Genomic DNA, 19,673 nt, shown 5'->3' with positions numbered 1-19,673 from the left:
TCTGACTGATGTAGAGTAAGAGAGTATATTCTGTGGGTCTTTTCTCACTGGAAGGGAGAACCCTAGCTCCATCCAACTTAAGCAAAAGATGAATTGATTATAAGGATATTGCAATATCTCACAGACTAACCAAGCCTCAAGAAGGTTGGTGGTAGCTGGATCCTTCGAGCAGAGAAGCAAACACTCAAATGCCTTGGTGTCTGCTTGTCTTTGATCAACAGCTGTATTCCTCTCTCATTGCAAATTAGCTTTTCCCACATAGTAGATAACATAGCTGCTCAGTTTTCATGGTATAGCTTTAGCTTTTTCATATTCTCAGTCCATAAACCCTGGAGAATGAACTGATTGAACCAACCTGGGTCAGTTTTCCATTTCTGAACAAATAAACTGAGGTCCTGTTAAGAACATGGTGCTCCAAATGGAAGTTATTCAGATGGAGTAGAGGAGTAGAAAGTTTCCAAAATTAAGAATGGTGCTAGATAGGCAAGGGTCTCTACCATAGGTAGTGGTATAATAAACTTGTTGTTTATTAATACTGTGCCTATAGGAGCATTTCTCAAGTTTGCAAGTAATTTTCAAGGTTTTGAACTTCTTGTACTCTGAGTACCGATCATAATTCAGCTCTTAACTTTGTGTAGTTACCATACGAAGAAAGAGTAGTTCTCCTCTTCTGTAGATGATGAGCCCTCCGTTGGTAGACTGGGCAATTCAGGTGTATACCAGAAGTCCAACCTTTGTGGAGGCTTTGTCTTGAGGGCTAACTCTTCTACTTGGGTGGGCTGCTCCTGGCCACTACCCCCTGCCCCAGCTTTTTAACTCTTCATGAGCCTGCCCACCATACCCCTTTTTTTCTTTCTTCCAAGGTACAGTATAGTAGTGGCCTAGGACCTTGCTACTCAAAATGTAATTTGGGGTGTAATGGGTATAATCTGGGTGCTTGTTAGTCATACTCCATCCTTGAATAAATCAAACTTTTCATATTGGGGAAAAAAAATGCCAGGTGACTTCTTAATGCCAAGAAGCACTGGCCTAGAGCCCTGTACTCTGGGCCTTCCACCCCCATTTGGAAATGAGGCATTGACTCATTGGTATTCACTGGTGGAGAAGGAGAGGCCTTGCCAGCTGTGTTTTAAAAAGACTTGATCCAAAATGACTTAACATTTGTTTTTAAAAACCCAAAGAGAGGGCAGCAATGATCACACATGGCAGTTTTTTTTATAGACTCTTGGAATAAACTAAGAGCATTTTATTCAGTTTTAATTCAGTCGAGAATAGCCACCTTTCATTGAATATTTATTATGGGCCCACCATTTGCTTAGCACACTTCTCAAAATGCTGGGCAGGTTGCACATGTGATGATTTCCTCTACCCAGAACTAACAACCTCTACCCAGGACTTCGGTTAAGAGAAGTGATTGAGTCACGTGACTGGAAGAACTGGGCTTGGGGTGGCTGTGTTAACTCAAATAATATTATTTCCATATTTCCTGTTGATAGACTGTTGAGATCTCATCGAGTCCAACAACTGTCCCTACTGCACCAGCTCTTCCTCCTGTAATTGTTCCTAAGAACTCTACTATTACATTGGTCCCAGAACAGGTAACAATAGCAGCAATTTTATTTATTGATGACTTTTTCTAAATCCTAAGCACTTCATATACAACTGTTTGTATATCTTAACAATGTTATGAGGTAGAGGTGCTTCACTGTGTTCATTTTATAGCAGAGGGAACTGAAGCTTCATAATATTATGTGACTTAGCATAGTTCTATTTTAAGTGGAATTAGTCCCTTGGATCCTTGCTGATTCTGGAGCCCGAGCTCTTATCACCTGTGCTTGGCTAGTGGCTTTTGTGTCTTTGTGGAGGCTGGGCTGTGGAATGGATCTTTATCAACCAGTCAGTTGCTGGTGTTCCTGATAGGACTGTCCCTACACCGTCTCAGAGAGCTCAGTAAGTTGTGGCCTTATAACTAGCATTAATTTAGCTAACCATATTACATTTACTTGCTTGCCTATATCTGTTTATCAAAGGTCCAAATGAGCAATTGCTATATGAACTTCATTTCTGTCTTGCTATAAAGGAATTGTCATTTAAGATTTGTGCTTTTATTACTAAGTATTATATAAAAATCCATGTGATTAATTCCTCTTAGAATTTAATCCTAAAGAAAAGAGTGGTTGTTTCTTGATCCCTGTCTAATAGCATAAGAACTGAAAAACTTCGTTTTTTTTCCCCATTGGTTTCCAAGACACCCAGACTAACATTTGCCGTTTGTCCAGGTTCCTGGCAGAGTCACCTTTTCCCTTCTCCATATTGTTTATAATCTCTTTTCCCCTTCATTTTTAACTTTCCTAGAGCATATTTTTGGATTTATCACAAAAGATCTCCAGTCTCTTTAGAAGGTGACGGGTTGTACATTTATAAAGTAATTGTCTATCTATTTATATAAATTTGAAAATGTGAGATACTACAAAAGCTTTTGTCTTCCAACAGATGTCTCCTGGGAGCGGGAAACAAGGTAGCTATTCTTTATAGTTCACACTGGTGATTATATTGTTCTCTACAGATTGGAAAATTGCACAGTGAATTGGATATGGTGAAAATGAATGTGAAAGTGATGTCTACCATACTGATGGAGAATATTCCTGGGTCTGAAAATCATGAAGACATAGAGCTTCTGCAGGTACAGCTTGATTTCAGGGACAGTCAGTCTCAGCATCTCTTAAAGTTACACTCTAAAGTCAGAGCCTTGGAGATGAAGGCACCTTAATATTGTCTGTTTCATCCTCCCACATCGTCAGTTGATTCTAAATTTAACAGGAAGCTTCAAGAATGACTTAATCAGAAATAGGACAGTACCTTAGAATGTGATTCTCACCCTCTTATAATAAGTAATTTAACATCATTTAATCACTTATAGATTTGGTCCTTTATAATCTCTTATTAGTCTCTAATTGTTTTAAATATATAAGAGTTGCCTGTCCATCCATTCAACAAATATTGTAACTACAGTGTGGTAAAGAATATGGAAGTGGGGAGATTGTCTTAGTCCTCAAGGACCTTATGTCCAGTGAGACAGTATCAAAGTAAAATTTAAAAATTAATATCAAGATAATAAGAGAGTATGTGGCAAATAAGTTTTCAAAAATGGCCATAGCAATATTTCTAGTTCCACATGGTCTTCCTGGGCCTTTCAGAGCCTTAAAGTGAAATGATTTACAACTTCTCTCTTACTTTTTTCATCCATCTGTGGCAAACACTCCTTAAGTAAAAATGTCCACTGAAACATTCCACTTACCTATGTGAATCTGGTTTATACACTGAAATGCTTTTTTGTGTCAGTCTTTGGCTGCAGATGTTTGGTTGAGTTTGCAAGGATAATGCTAATTTGTGGGCTATAGTTCTGATGCCAGAGTTTGAGCGGTGTGCTGCCTTGAATAGTAAGGAGACTCGGGTTATCAATCAACATTAGAATACGACTCATGACCAGTTCAGGTTGAATGGGTTTTGGCATGAGACCAACTTGTTTATGGGACCTATTGAATGTGTAACTTTATTTTTCTTTCTATGCTTTTCCTTAGTTACACATAGATACCTGGTGTGGAGAGTGGCATTCTTAAATTCTTTTAATGGTATTTGAGTGTTTTCTTGTAATCTAAATTACCTCATAAAAGAAAACTCTCTCTGTTTACAACTGATATCAACTGGATGAGGGTTTCTTCTCTCACATTAGACTATTCTGACCCTACTGAGTTAATAAGAATAAACTCCAAGGATTTCAGGAGAGCCTAGACAGACCATCAGGAGACCAGAAGAGAATCTTCAGGGTCTGATAAGGTAGGTGGGATCAGACCAGCTAAGGATTGGAAGTAAAAGTAGCCTCACCGAGGCAAAAGGCGCCCTTCCAATGTGACTTTCCCAGAAGCCACCCTTACTAACCTCAAAATCAGAGTAAGAACGACGGGCCTTGGGCATTCACATGGAGATGAGAAAGCTCTGTCTGTCCTAGCAGCTAACTTCAGGAGCAGGAAACTTCCCATGAGGTGGTAGAGCCAGAGGAAAAGGACTGGCATAAGTGGTGGTTTCCAAGACAACCTGGAACCTCAGCAGTTGGAAGAAGAAAGATCAGTGCTCGCTCGGATTTTTAAATGAAGGCAGGAGTCTCATCCTTAGAGATGATGCAGTAAAGCTGTTAGAGTTCTCAGGAAAAGTACTTATTTTCCTTTTCCCCCTCAAAAGCTGAGGCTGAGATGTCACTTTCTTTGTCATTTTCCTTTGTGGGCTGAGCTTTTTCTCCAATTTACTGATTTAAACAGGGAAAGGGAAACTTGGTTTTTTTCTGCTACTCACATCCAGTGCTTCTGACACCAAAGGCTTGGGTTTTTTCCCCCACACCAGCTAACTCTTCAATGTCAGCCGGGTGTCCTACAGCTCAATTCCATGCTGACACAAACTACCCTGAGTTAGCACCAGGTCCCTGTCCCGTAAGACTGCCTCACTTCAGACACCTGTTGCAAGTCTGCGTCCCCCATATGCAACTGGCCAACCGGTTATAAACTGGAGGGTCCCACAACCCCCTCTTTGGGTTTAATAATTTGCCAGAATGGTTCATAGAGCTCAGGAGAACACTTAAATTTACTGCTTATATAGGATATTACAGAGAATACAGATGAATAGCCCAGGTGAAGAGATACACAGGGTGAGGTCCAGAGGTTTTCCAAATGCAGGAGCTTCTGTACCCACGGAGCTGGGATATACTACCCTCCCAGGACAGGGTGCGCTCACTAACCCAGAAGCTCCCAAAACCCCATAGTTCATGGGTTTTTATGGAGGCTTCATCACAGAGGCTTGATCAATCATTAGCTCCATCATCTCTATCCCCTCTTCCCTCCTGGAGGATGGAGGGTGGGACTGGGAGCTCCAAGCTTCCCGTCATGCCTTGCTCTTTCTGGTGCCTAACCCCCATCCCGGAGCCAAGCCACAAGTTGCCTCATTAGAACAAAAGATGCCCCTATCACCCAGGAAATTCCAAGGGATTTAGGAGCTCTTTGTCAGAAACCAGGAGCAGAGACCAAAATATATTTTTCTTCTTTTACATACAGGCTGTGGCCATTTAGGTGTCCCAGCTGTATATGGGGGGTCTTTGATATATCTGCCCATCTTTTTCAGGCCCCAGGCTTTGTTTTCTGCCTCTCGGGGTTTTTGGAAGTTGACAGATGGGTGCCTCTCCAGCCTTTGTGCCTTTATTGTCTCTCATATCTTTGGATCCTATTTGTTTTTTCAGCCTTCAAGAATTTCTCATGCTTTCCTGGAAGTTTAGGCATGCATGTTAAAATATTTTTATATGCATTATATTTAGATATCAGTTTTCAGGATATTGAGTATTGTGCTATGCAGGAAACCAAAAGCTATATAGTTTTTTTTTAAGTTAAGGTAAAATTCATGTAACAAATTAACTATTTTAAAGTATACAATTTAATGGCAGTTAGTATATTCACAATGTCACCATTTCCCCTATTTAGTTCCAAAACATGTCCACCGCCCCAAAAGGAAGCCCCATAACCATTAAGCAGTCTAGGTCCAGTCACAGGCAGCCACCTGTCTGCTTTCTGTTTCTCTGGGTCTCCCTATTCTGGGTACTTCCCTTAAATGTAATCATTGAATATGTGGCCTTTGTGTTTGGCTTCTTTTATTTTATTCTTTTACAATGTTTTAAAGGTTCATCCATGCTGTAGCATATATTGTTCCATTCCTTTTAAGGCCTGATAATATTCCCTGTAAGGACATAGTGCATTCTATTTATGCATTCATTAGTTGATAGACATTTGTGTTGTTTCTACTTTGTGGTTATTTTTAATCATGCTTCTGTTGAACATTCATGTACAAATTTTTGTTTGATACTCCATTTTGTTATATACCTAGGAGTAAAATGGCTGGGTCATATAGTAATTCTGACTCTATGCATAACTTTTTAAGGAACTGTCAAACTGCTTTCCACAGTGGCTTATACCATTTTATATTCCCACCAACAAGGTGCAAGAGTCCCAGTTTCTCCACTTCCTTGCCAACGCTTGTCTTTTTTTTTAATAGCCACCTAGTAGGTGTGAAGTGGTATCATTGTGGTTTTGATTTGTATTTCCCTAGTGAGTAATGCTCTTGAGCATCTCTGTATAGCTTTTTTTTCAAAAGTAAACCAGGTCATTGTTCCTTGCTTGGAGCCCTCTAGTGGTTTCCCACTACACTTAGAATAAAACCCAGCCTGATTCTGGCCACAGAGCCCTTTCTGACCAGCTCCTGCCTGCCAGACCTTCAGTGCACACACTCTTCACTTCACACCGGCCGCCTTCCTGTTCCTTAGACACACTGAGTTCATTCTTGCCAGGGAGCTGTTTCATCCTTGACTCTCACGCTTCTCCTGTCCTCTAATGTCTTCAGCATTACCTCACCATTCCAATCCTAGTTTGTTACCTCTTCTGAGAGGTTGACTCAGACTCCCGAGTCTTCAGACTTTAGACTTTTGTCAGCCACTTTCCGCTGTCACCCTTTCATTCTTCACATAGCCCTCTGACACATATTTTGCATATTCGTTCATCTGTCTTTGGCTACTAGGATGGAAGCGCCACAGGACTGTCTTATTTACTGCTCAGGTTTGGCTCCCAGGGCAGCGCCAGGCATGATACAATCACTCAATAAAAGTATTTCTAATAAATGAATGGATCTTACCCTAGGTTTTATGTGGCTTGAAATTAAGATCTTTATCCTTGGCATGAGAGATTTTTACCTTCATTTATTTTTTCCAATGAGACAGTTGTCCAAAAAACATTTACTAACAGTTCATACCTCCTCCATTAATTTCAAACACTCCTTTATCACACTGTATTCTAATACAAGGATGTCTTTCCAGAGGCTATTTTGTTTGAGCTGTTTGTCTGTCCCTGTGTTGGCATCATACTATTTTGGTTGCTCTAGGTAGGGATTGTCAGCCACATAGATGGCATACTCAATTTGAGTAATTTGAAGAGAGTTTAAGCAATGTACTCTTTATTTGGCCAGATCCTGCAAAGTTCAGGGACACCACCAGAGCTAGTTCACTACTCTGTACTATTAACTACATTCCCTAGGCATAAATAGGCAAGAGGGGACTTCTGCCAGAACTCAAAGAATCATAGAGAAGCAGGCTGGAGGGTAGCAGTGCCTTTGGTGTAAGGAATGGAGAGAAAAAAATACCCAGACCTCACCCCCCTCCCTGCCTCCCATGTCCTGCCAATGCATCCTGTTGGCTGAACCCAGTTAGAGGCAAGAGGGCAGGGGACCTGGAGATGTGTTCCCGACAGGCCAGACCCAGGGCACAGAGCAGGGCAGAGTGTGGACAATAGATCTCCAGGACAAATGAAAGGCACCCAGCACACAGGAAAAGTCTCTGCTCAAAAATTCCTTGACTCTTCTTGTGCATATGTTTTACTAGTGAGCACAGTCTTATTACACAGTTTGTTAATATTAAAACCATTCTATTCTTAGAATGTCTTCCTGTTTGGTCTGTTGGCACTTACCTACTCCTAGCCAGCTGTTCTGTTTCTTTGGTGCCCGTTTTCTGCTTCCATCTGAAATCCAGTGTACTTCCTTGGAATTCCTTGTCTGCTCCTCTAGTCCACACTGACTAGTTAGATTCTGCCCTGCTCATTAATGGGGCTCCTGTTCTTGGTGAACTTTGAACTTCCTTAGGAGAGGAAACTGTATTTTTTAGTTTCCCAGAATGAAGTACAAAGATTCTGAGGCTGCAACCGGTCAAACAAGTGCTGTGATGAGTTAAGAGGGCCTGCTGTTATCACAGGAATGAGATGTTGCCGCTCATGTTCTTGCATTTGCTCTCTTGTCATCGTGCGCTTGGCTTTGGACCACTTTGCTCTTTCCGTGAATGGCTGACTTCCCCTTTACCATAAATTTGAGTCTTTCTTATCTTGTTTTTGCCCAGCCCCCATAGAACAGTGAAAGAAGGGAATGTTTCCATCTTCTGTAGGATAAAGCAAGCTCTGATTTTGAAAGTACAAGAAGAGAAACCCTTACTGCAACTTAGTAGAGAAATTTAAAATCATGTGAATCTAAAATTTCATCCTCTGAAAGTCATTTATAACCAGTTAGGAAAAAAAACACAAAAACCTGAGAGTAGAATACAGTCATTCTTCCCTGAACACTCTGTCTTTACCATTCAGGAACTTGTGCGGCATTGAGTAGAAGGGACTTTCCCTGTCACTGAGACCCTCTCCCTTCCTTTACACAGGAGCCTGTATATTCAGAAAGGGTGTGAGTTACCCACACAGTGGCAAGTGGTGGAGCTGGAGTGAGAACCTTGTTCTCCTGAGCCTACATACGATCGATTACCAGCTTGTTTTTTACTTTAAACCCAGAATTGACTTTCTAGTATAGATAGCTAGATGTGGGTGTGGATTAGGTCTACTAGATTGGAAGCAACTTGGAGGCAGTAACCAAGACTTATCCTCCTAAATCCATGTAGCCATGCATATTTAGAGTGTATGCTTTATACACCAAATGAGTTTATTAAATGTCTGTTGAACTAAGTAGATCAATGCTCTGTGTCGAAGAATGAAAAAGAAGAGCTAAGGAGTTTCTGCAGACAAAGGCTTTCAGGAAAATGAAATATTGACAATATTTAGTTGAGAAAAGGTGTCAGAAGGGTTCTGATGGGTTCGTGATCATGAGGATTATCTTGACAATTTGTCATTCACTCAGTGGAGGCCTGTATAAGGAAAAAGACTATGAACAAGTTATGCTGAGAAATGTTTGGTTTTAGGGTGGGGGCATTTTTATTTTGAGCAGATAAGATGTTCTCTGAGGCTCTTGCAGTCTGGGTGGGGAGTACTGGGAGAGAGAAAATATGTTATGGGCTGATAATAGAAGTATTGCCAACCAGATATTATTTCCAGAGAAGGCTCTCAGCAAACACATTTCTTCTTTTTTTTCCAGGGAGATGTTCCGGCACTTTTATTTTTCTTTTTATTGAGTTGCTCTGTGTTAGTGAATGGGGGGATTGCAGTTGAGCTGAAAGTGCAGAGGGATCTCCTTCCTTAATTCCTGAGCGCTCTGGGAAGCAGGAACCATCTGGATGTCAGGAAAGGAAGCGCAGAAGGAGCTCCTTTTTGTTTTGCTTCAAAGACTTTGAATTGATTGTTAAAATCATTTTAACTTAGAAGCCTGTGTTTTCTTTGATATGGTATAAAGGGAGGTGATTCCAGGGGCTCTGTGATAGACATATGCACCCGCAGCTGTTACTCTGTGTTTTGACTCTCCCCCAGCTCCCCACATCCACAGCTCTGCAAGTGCCTGCAGTGGGGAACTCCTGACCCATCCATTTGGTCCGTGGTGCTTGATCTATACTCTTGCCAGGTGGTTTGGCCCTCCTCTGAGACAAACATCAATTGCAGAGATCAGAGTGGGCTGGCTTTTGAAGAGGTTTTTCATATTCTGCTTTGCAAACCAGCTGAGAGAGTGGTGTTCCTTTTATGTTTCCATTCCATCTGTCCCTTGAGAGGGCAAGGAAGGGTCTTCATGTGGCTGGGAGCTATTGATGTTGGCTGCAAATTCACTTCAAATTAATTTCTACACTTTGGTCATGGGCATCAAACAGCCATTGTGTCAGCTTGGTCTGGACATTGCTGTAGCAAGGCTGCCAGCGAGCAAGAAAAGTAGTTTCTGTGCACTCACTAATGCAAGACAAAGGGAAAGTCTCATTTATCATGGAGGTTATATTAAATGTGGTTCTTAGGTCTTCCCTTTGTGTAGTACTGTGTCCTGAGTAATGGTTCAGGTATTACAAAATTACATTAGTTTCCTTGTTAAGCTTCTAGTGATATCTCCTTAGACAACCGTAATACATTTATTGACTTCTCACTGTGTGCCAGACGCCATGGGGTTTCACCGACACTTTCCTATTTTTAAAACAACCCTACAAGATGGTTGTTATTATCCTTGCTTTATAGATGAAAAAAAATAAAAAACTGAGGCTAAAATTTAACTAACCCCCATGTCAGGTTTGTGTATGGGAAAGGCCTTTGGTTTACAAAGTCTAAAGTGTGTTCTTTCTGCACTTACCAGGAGGCCATATGTGAGCCAAATTTAGCCCACTACCTGCCTTTTCTTTATTAAGATATGGCCACACCTATTTGTTTACATATCATCTATGGTGGTTTTCATGTTACTTGGCAGAGTCAGGCAGTTTTGACAGAATATACAGTCCACAAAGCAGAAAATATTTAATACCATCTAAACCTTTAAGAAAAAAGTTGGTCAACACCTGCTGATAGTGGCCAAGTTATTAGCAAATAGGACTGTTTTTCCGGCTGTACATTGTAGGTATAAAACCCAGAGTCTATCATCCGTCTCACCTTTTCCCCGATTTTTATTTCCTTTTGTCTTCTAAATATTTTTGTTACAAACCTGTGGAAGGTAGTGGCTTTTACCTCTGAGTCCCAATGCTGGCTATTAATGGTTTGATTTATTTATTTAGAGATTTCCTGTCAGTCTTGGAATAGACTGTTTGAGACTCTAAATGATTTCGTGAGGTGTATGTGTTTCAGCGGATCATTGTTTCTTGAGGGGAAGAAATCAAGTAGTGTAATAGTGTGATGATTTAGCAAGCTCTGCTGCTTTCATTTTGAAAGGGGAATGTGCCTGTGCTTCAGCCTTATTTTAATGTACTATTACATTTACAAGTTCTAACCCAGGTGGTTTTGAAGAAATACTAGTGTCGGTGTTAGGCTCCAGGCTTAGTGGAGGTTTGCCCAGGAGGAAGTCTGTAGCAAGGCAGTAGTTTTCAAATGTCACTATGTGTAAGAAACACTTCAGGATGCTTGTTAAAAATGTAAATTCCCAGACCTTCAGCCCTGGAGATTCTGAATCAGGAAGTCTGCTTTAGGTGCCTCTGATGCTTTTGAGAAAAAGCCAGTTCAGGTAATGGAGTCATGGCTGAACACAGTGACTCTAGGTCAAATTAGGATAGTATCCACGACTGGTTTTCAGTCCTGGTTCAGTTTACCTTGAACTGTGATGATGCAACTGTGAACTTTAAACATTTGTTTAAGTAAAACAGAATAGAAAATTTAAGCTGCTGTAAATGTATTGTAACTACTTCTTTCCTCCACTCTCATTAATAGTGACATAGCATTTAATGTTTTATGTAATGCTTTATAGTTATAGAGTTCCTCATTATGCACATCTCATTTGATTTTTATGTCACCCCTTGAGGTAGATGTAGCAAGTAGTATCATTTTCACTTATCAAATGAGAAAACTGAGATTTATAAAACAAGTGTTTTTTTCCCCCTAACCTGGTAGAGCTAATAAGCAGTACCTCTAGAATTCCCATACACTACTCCTAATTTCTAGTCTAGCATTACACGCCTTGTACCATAGAGACCTTATGATACCTATTTCAATTTTTAAAGGAAAATAGAGTCATTTTATAACTCATTGCCTTTCAATAAAAAGGATGAGCTGTCCATAGTTAAATACTGTGGTAATCTCCCATAGGTGACTCAGGGTGGAGGCCATCACAGGTGTATACAGATAGGCAAATGAGTTGTCGTTATAGACATTCTTAGCATGGAAGAAGAAATCTCTCTCCTTTCTTTGACAGAAACTTTATAGGACAGGTCAGGAGATGCAGGAGAGGATCATGGACCTGCTCGTGGTGGTGGAGAATGAAGATGTAACCATTGAGCTAATTCAAGCGAACGAGGATTTGAATAATGCAATCCTTGGATGTGAGAGGTGAGCAGGTGGTGCACCCTCTCCCATCCTCCTCCAAGTCTGTTTTTCACCACCAGTTACCCAGCATTCTTACTGGAGTGCCTTCAAGGTCGAGCAGTCAGGAAGATTGAAAACAAGGTCAGGACAAGGCTGATCAGGAATCTGTACTGTCCTGGAAGCTTATGGAATGGCTTTGTAAGAATGCCTGAGGAGTGCTGGCTGGGAGTATTCTCGGGGAGTGTAAACACCCAGCCTGTAGGCAGGGCCCGGATCTTCCTCACCTTATACTGTCTGTACTGAGCACACCATAGGCTCTCAGGGATGAATGGTATAAACAAAACATCTTAGTAAAAGTTAGGTTTACCCTAAGTTGGAGATGGAGAAGGACATGGAATGGTAAGTAGAAGAGGGGAGGATATATTTTAGGGAGAAAATGGTTTATACAAAACCAAAGCAGCCAGTGAAGAAATTTTGTCTGTGAACATGATTTTAAAAATTCTCCATTCAGAAAAGCACAAAGGCAAAAATTTTATATAGTCATAATTTTGTCATTAACGTTTCAGTTCTCTTAAACTTTGTTGTGATCACGTACATATATTTATGTTTCTCCTTTGATTTTATTCACTGTGTAGAAGTATTTGTGTATCCTTTGTTTTTTTTAAAAAGCTTTTGATAAACCAGTATTTTTAATAGCTGCATAATGCTACATGTTTCACAGTTCACTTACTATTAGGCATCTAGGTTGTTTCTAATGCATTTATTTATCAAAATGATAGTCTTATAATTTGTTGTAATAGTTGAGCCTATAGTAAAAGAAACTACCTTAAATCATATAAATAAATATACACACTTGGAAATTGAAATAAATATAGGAGGTCTGTTTGGTGAGAGTAACAGCCTGATTTAATCCAGGTTGGGAAAATAAAGGTAAGGTTCCTACGAGGAAGTGCCATTTAAGCTGAGAGCTCCAGGATGAGGGGGGCTGATTAGACAAGTAGCAGAGCAAGGGCCTGAGCGGTTTGTGACGCTGCGGGGAAGCAGGACAGACCCAGGGAGGGAGCTTGCTCCCTCAGGCTGACACTGGCTGGTGGCTTCTTCCTCAGTCTTGAAGTGCTGTACAAAAACATACATAGCTTCATGTGGAATCTAAAAAACCCAAGCTCATAGATTAGTGGTTGCCAAGCAGGGTGTGGGGTGGGGAAAATATGTGAAGGAAGTCAAAAGGTAAAACATTTAAAATTAAGAAAAAAAACTACAATCACATGTCCTTACGGGCTCTAACTGGATCCTACTTTGACCACACCAACATTGAAAAGCATTTAAATGCTATTGGGGGGAAATTTGAATATGGATGGATGGATATTAGTTACTATTAAGGACTTACAGGGGGTAATAGAATGGTTAAGTAGGTGGTTATGTTGCTTTTATTCTTAGAGAATGCCTTCTAAAGTATTAAGGGATGAAATATCAAGTCTATAATTTATTTAAAACATTTCAGCAAAAGATAGGTAAAGCAAATGTGACAAAAGATACAGTTAATTAAGTTTGGCTGATGAGTACATGGGTGGGTGTTCATTATATTAGTCTCTTTACTTTTCTGTAGGTTTGAAAGTTTCCAAATAAAAAGTTAAATCAATCTGAGTTGACAATTTAGTTGTTTTATAGACGTGACATTATTTCAGTGCTTTTAAAATATTGCGTAAAACAAGGTGCTGAAGGTCTATTATGAGGGAATTGAGGGAAAAAACATAGCTTCAGGCAGATCTGATCTCTTTCCAAACCTATTCATAGGCCTTTTTATCATAGAAATTCTGCAGCTCTGAAATCCCCACACTTTCTATATATCCTTGTATCTCAATAGGAGTAATGTTGGCATTTTGGGTGGGACAGTTTTCCCTTTTATAGCCCCTACTTTACGAAATTCCAGCAGTGTTTCTGCTAGTTAAACTGGCATTTCTAGACCCCATAGGGGCACCGTTTCTGTTGAGAATTACTAGGAACGTGTAATTGTACAGTGGCTATATTTCCAGCCAGCTGAAGAATGAGACCACTGTGACATAGGGAAAGATGTGAACGGACTTGGGTTCAATCTTGCTGATGATTTCAGACAAGTTGTTTAACTTTTCTAAGCCTTAGGTTTTCTTCCCCTATTAAAAAGGATAATAGTACCTATTTGGAGGGGTTTTGTTTTGTTTTTGGGGACTGAATGTTAAAATGTATATAAAAGCACCTAGTGGAGGGCACATTGACCCTCATTGAGTGTTAATTTTTTGTCCTCCTCCTTCCCATTCATATGCCACTGAGCCTTATAATTTTCTACTAGATTTTTTTTCCCACTGTTCATGAAACAAACCAAGAGAATCAGTGAAATAAAACCAATAGCTATGAAATGACACATTATTTCCTTCACTACCGCATATTTGTCACCTACCGGTGCCGGTGACAGCAGCCGCTCACAGGAAGAGGCAGCAGGGCTTCCGTTGAGGATGTGAGCCCAGTGATCAGTGTTCCCAGCACTGAACAGAGCCACAGCCCTTGCCCTTTGCTTTCTGCAGTGTAAGTCTTTGTAAGTGGAAAAGTATCTAAGGAAAACCACATGGTTTTCAAGAGAGTGAGTGCTGCCTCCTGGTTGTCGTTTTGGAGAATCCTATTACAAACCAGAAAGCCACTGCCTAAAAGCTTCCTCCTAGGGGGAATGTGTGTGGGGCCTAGGTATCGGGGTTGGATTACTTCTGTGAACAGCTCACTCTGCTTTGACTTGGAACCATGTTGGGCCAAAAGTAACTGCAGAAAGGTATTCTTGCCTCTTGAAAAAATAATGATTTGGTGTATTAGTTTTCCCTTGCTGCCATAATGAAGTACTGCGAACTTAGTGGCCTTAAAGAACATAAAGCTTACTACCTTACAATTCCTAAGAGTCCGAAATGGGTCTCACTGGGTAGCATCAAGGTATTGGTGGGGCTGCGTTCCTATTTGGAGGCTCTAGAGGAGAATCTGTTTCCTTAACTTTTTCAGCTTCTAGAAGCTGCCCCTTGGCTCATGACTTCTTTCCTCTGTTCTTCAAAGCCTCACATCGTTATCACTCTCGCTTCCTCTTCTGCTGCCCTTTTCCACATTTAAATCTCCCTCTGTGATTACAGCAGGCTCATCTGTATAGTACAGGATAATCTCCCTATTAAAATCAGTTCACTAGCAACCTTCATCCCGTTTGTCATCTAACCTAACATATTCACTGTTCCATCAATTAGGATGTGGTTATCTTGGGTGGAGGCTGGGGGCTGGGAACATCGTTTTGCCTCTCAGCGTGCCGTTTCCCAAAAATTTACATCCATCCCACATGAAAAATACATTCACTGTATTACAACATCCTCAAGTCTATACTCGTTACATCCAGGGACTAGTTGTGTAAATTAGGAAATGAAAATTTGTAATTCAAGACTTGATTTGTGAAGGTTGTTCATACCTAGCACATAACTAGCATACAAGAACTCAATGCCATAAGTAGACGGAAGAAAAAACACGTGTTTTAGAAAGGGAAAAATCCTTAAACCTAAGTGCATGTTCCAATTTAGTGTAAGCTTTCAAAGTGTTTAGGTTCATGGAGTCAATATGTTATAACAGTAATACTCTGTCTCTAACACAACTTTTAGTTTGCAAAGCATTTTCCTATCATCCACCTCTATCCATCCATCCATCCATCCATCCATCCATATATATCTTGCCCCTGAATATGACTTTCTGAGGAAGTGGTTCAAATGTTGTTATTCTCTTAAAAACCGAGGATCAGGAAGTCATTTCCATGGTCATGTAGCTACTCAATAGTAATGCTGACACTTGACACTTCTGCCTTCAATTTCACTATTCTTTCAAACCTGTTCTCTTATTTTATGTATTTAACTGCTCCTCCTTTATCCCCAGAGTATAAGTAATATAAAATTAAATTGGTAAAGGTAATATTTTTAGTAGGTATCAAATGTCTTGTAAAAATGAACATCAACAGTGAAAATATGTCAAGTGTATTTGAATTTTTAGGGACTATTTATTTGTAATGGGAAAATTAATTTGTAATGGCAAAATTGGAAACAACTGAAATATTTGAGAATAGGAATAATTAAGTTAAATTTGGGATACCTTCATAAAGTAAAATACATAGCCACCAAAAATTTAATTTCTGAATAACTCAGAAAATGGTCATAACATAATTGAATTAGGATATAGGATTATATAAAGTACAATTTCTCCTGTTTAAAATAGGTTAACTTACAGAAAAAGTACTGGAAGGAAATAAATCATAATGTCACTAGGGACTATTTCTGAGGATGGAATTACTAATATTTTTAATACTTGTCCATTTTCTCAGTTTTCTCTAAAGGCATATTACCTCTATAAACTAGAAAAAAAGTAAAGTACTTAATTGGGAATGGAGTGGGGATGAGGCTGCTTGTCTTTGTCCTAAATATTTATGTATTAAATTGTTAAATATTATAGCATCTTCATGTCTGTTTCTTTTAAATTCTTGCATTTTGCTAATTCAAACAGGTTTGCTCGTAACCAACAAAGGATTTTAGAGCAAAATAACCAGAGAGAAGATGCCAATGTAAGTGTATAGAAATGTTATAAAGTAAACAATTGAACATTTTATGAATTATTCAATAAGGAGCAAGTTTACTTGAATCAAGTCTCAAAAAAAAGACATTGATTAACGTGGAGTGGTTTGGTAGTGTGGAGTATTTGCCTTAATAACTTGATGATACCACATTAGTCCTAAGAGGTCATAAGAAAATCTCTGGTTAGGCAGGGACCTATGGGGGTGGTGAGATGGGATTAGGACTAGTGTTGCCTGTTGAATGGAAATTCTGTCTCAAGATGCATCCAGATTAGCTCTTCCTTTCTCTGGGGAAAGTTTTGGGAGAAAGCCATAATATGCTACCTGACACATTTGTTTCTAAGTTGTGTTTTTGTTTGTTTTGTGTCCAGAGGACCAGTGAACCTTCTGCCCCATCCTGTGAACTCCTTGACATAAGTCCCAGCCCTCCCATGAGTCGGGCCTCTCTGGGAGAACTCAACACCGTGAATGCTCAGCTTTCAGACTTAAGTAAATAAGCAGATGGGTCTTTTCAGACCAGCAGAAGAACCTGATTGAAACATTTCATCTTGGTTTCATGATTACATGCAACTTGAGAAGGACTGAAGTCAGTTTGAATATCAGAAAACTATCAGGAGATGTAATTAATTCTTGGCAAATGTTTAGGTCAAACCCAGTACAGAATGGCACGTAGCAGAGTAGGTCCTTGAAACTCATCGCACAGGCTTAGAATCTCATAGAATTTACCTGGCCTGCTTTATAGAGGTTGTTCAGTTCCAAGACCAATACTTAAATCTACTTTGAACACACACATTATTATTATCTTTGGGTTCCTCTGTTATGCTATTGCATCAGGTAAGAGATTATTTGATGCAGATAAAGTCAGAAATTATGAGGTCTGATCCACATGGTGGTGACATGTAGAGAGAAAAGTGCAGGCTTTTGAATTAGGAGTCCCCCAGTTTTGCCACCACCTAGCCACTCAACCTTTGAGACATTCCCACTTTGGGGTGTCTCACCTAGGATTATGGGAAATTAAGAGTTTGGGGAGGTAAGGGTAAAATGCTTTGTATATACCATAGCATTTTACTTTTGTGCTTGGCAGAACAAGACTTACAAAATTCCTGCCACTGTGGATTGGCTTTGGATTCTAGAAAACCCAGTACAATACTTTTGTTACCTTTACAACATCATCCATGGCAGGGAATTCCTCTCTTTGCAGTTACTATCAATGGTGTTTTTAATTTCTGTTTGAGAAAATCCCATGATTTTATGGTGATAGGAATCTTAATCTCTTTTTGTTTTTTACTGTAGAAAATTCAACAAAACAACTAACTGACAAAGTGTTTTAAAACCAAACAAGTCCATTTTGTGTTCTAGATTTCAGCTCTCCTAGTCCTGATGTGACAGACAACTTGAAGCCCAGTCTTTATCCAGACTTGCTAGCCTTGGAAAATACAGAAACACCCCTGTAAGTATGTCAGTAATACTCTAGAACTAATACCATTTCATTCTTATTACTCATATTTAAGAAAGCATGAATGGAAAAAGTAGAGACTTAGGAACTGGACAGTCCTGAGTTAGAAGCTCAGCACTACTCCCTGCCAGCTGTGTGACCTCGGATGAGAAATTTACCAGCGCAAGCCTTCGTCTTTCTGCTAAAGATACTCTTCAGGATTCTTACAGATTCTGTGAGATGCTTTAGGTACCTTTAATATTGGAGTGGGTAATAAGTGTTCAATAAATGATCTGTTTCTGTTATTTTTCAGTGGTAAAGGAGGTAGGGGGGAAGACAAGTGAAATAGAATGACAAGAGGGAAGAGAAATGAGGGTCAAAAAGAGTAATGGCCATGCAATTACAGAACACATTTATATGCCAGGCACTTTGTTGTTTGTCTTTATTCCATTTAATCTTCACAAAGATTCTTGGGTGACTGCTGTTATTATCATTATTCCCATTTTATAGGAGAAAAGTCTGACACTTAGGGAACAGAATTTGCCTAAGTTCATGTAACTTTTAAGTAGCATGTCTGATGAACTGATAGTTCACCATAAAAGAAATAGAAACAACCCATAAACATATTCAGTGATGCTCAACCTTACTTAATAGTTACAGAAATATAAATTATACTACAATAAAACTGTTTGTAATCTCACAGATTAGCAAAAGTCTGAATGCTTATATGCTTTATTGGCTGTGGAAAGACAGTATCGCAAAATCATGCAATTCTTACAAGGGGCAAGTGGCAATCTCTTAAAATTATAAATGCATTTACTTTTGAGCCTGCAGTCTCATTGTTAGAAATTTATACTCCACAAAATGAGGTATTTACAAGATTATTCTTTACATCAGTTGAGCAATAGCTAATAACTGGGAACAACTCCATTACTCATCAGTTGGGGACTGGTTAAATAAATATCTACATGATGTATTAGTATACTGGTGGTGAAGAAAATTAGGCTCTCTATGTGAGGGATAATAACCAATATATTTATTGTTAAGTGAAAAAAGGTGCAAAGTAATATGTGTATACTATTTTGAATTTGTGTAAGAAAGTGGAAAATATAATATTTGCCTGTTTACATAAATAAGCACATGGTGGTCAAGAAGAGACAGGATAGAGTAGATAGAGCAAAAAATAAACAAGCTGAATTTGCTTTACACCAAAGCCTATATTTTTTTCCTTTTAAATGTGTATGTTTTAAGTAATAGGCAATGCATTTCCATGATTCAGGGGTCAAAATATAAAAAGATATACAAGGAACAGTACTTGATCTCATCCCCACTCCTGTCCTCCCCGTTTCCCCCCCTCTTGTGTCAGACCCTGCTCCCACCCAGGGAACCACTTTGTTAGTTTCTTATTTATCTTTTCCAAGTGTCTTGAGGTAAATATGAATATGATTTTTTCCCTTTATTAAATAAAATGCAGCATGCTATACATACTTTTCTAAACCTTGTTTTTCACTCAACATGTTGGCATATCTTGATATAAAAACAAATGCAGGATATAAAAACAAATTGTTTTTATATGAATAGATTTAGATTTTGGCGGGTTGCCTAGTGTTGTATTTAAACACTTATGTACCCAATTTCTGAATTATGTTATTCATGTAAGAACCATACAGCATATAATATTTATAGAAAAGGCTGTGTAAAATTGGTGTTTGCTTCATGTATTTTGAAGCTGTTACTAAGCATATCTGCATGCAGGATTGTTAGGTCTTCTTCGTGAATTGATTCTTCTTTATGAAGTGTTCCTCTTTGTCTCTTAAAATTTTCTTTGCCCTGATATCTACTTTGATATTTATGTAGCCATTCTGGCTAT

General features: G+C 39.3%; 1 protein-coding gene across 4 annotated transcripts in view; it reads left to right on the top strand.

Moving 5' to 3' along the window:
- The window catches only part of TOM1L1 (target of myb1 like 1 membrane trafficking protein), a 40,189-nt gene that overhangs the window by 10,386 nt on the left and 10,130 nt on the right, over positions 1–19,673 (top strand). For all 4 annotated transcript variants that reach the window (XR_012130688.1, XM_073235418.1, XM_073235417.1 and 1 more), the window contains 6 exons: positions 1,497–1,598; positions 2,567–2,683; positions 11,650–11,783; positions 16,302–16,359; positions 16,740–16,857; positions 17,728–17,818. Coding sequence is in view for 3 of the 4 variants with exons in the window: in XM_073235418.1 (XP_073091519.1) it covers positions 1,497–1,598; positions 2,567–2,683; positions 11,650–11,783; positions 16,302–16,359; positions 16,740–16,857; positions 17,728–17,818 (620 nt within the window). In the remaining variant the exon portion in view is untranslated. The remainder of the gene's footprint in view (positions 1–1,496; positions 1,599–2,566; positions 2,684–11,649; positions 11,784–16,301; positions 16,360–16,739; positions 16,858–17,727; positions 17,819–19,673) is intronic.

This window comes from Manis javanica, chromosome 4, assembly GCF_040802235.1.
Source record: "Manis javanica isolate MJ-LG chromosome 4, MJ_LKY, whole genome shotgun sequence".
NCBI classification, from domain to species: Eukaryota; Metazoa; Chordata; class Mammalia; order Pholidota; family Manidae; genus Manis; species Manis javanica.
This window is presented reverse-complemented; position numbering and strand designations above follow the sequence as displayed.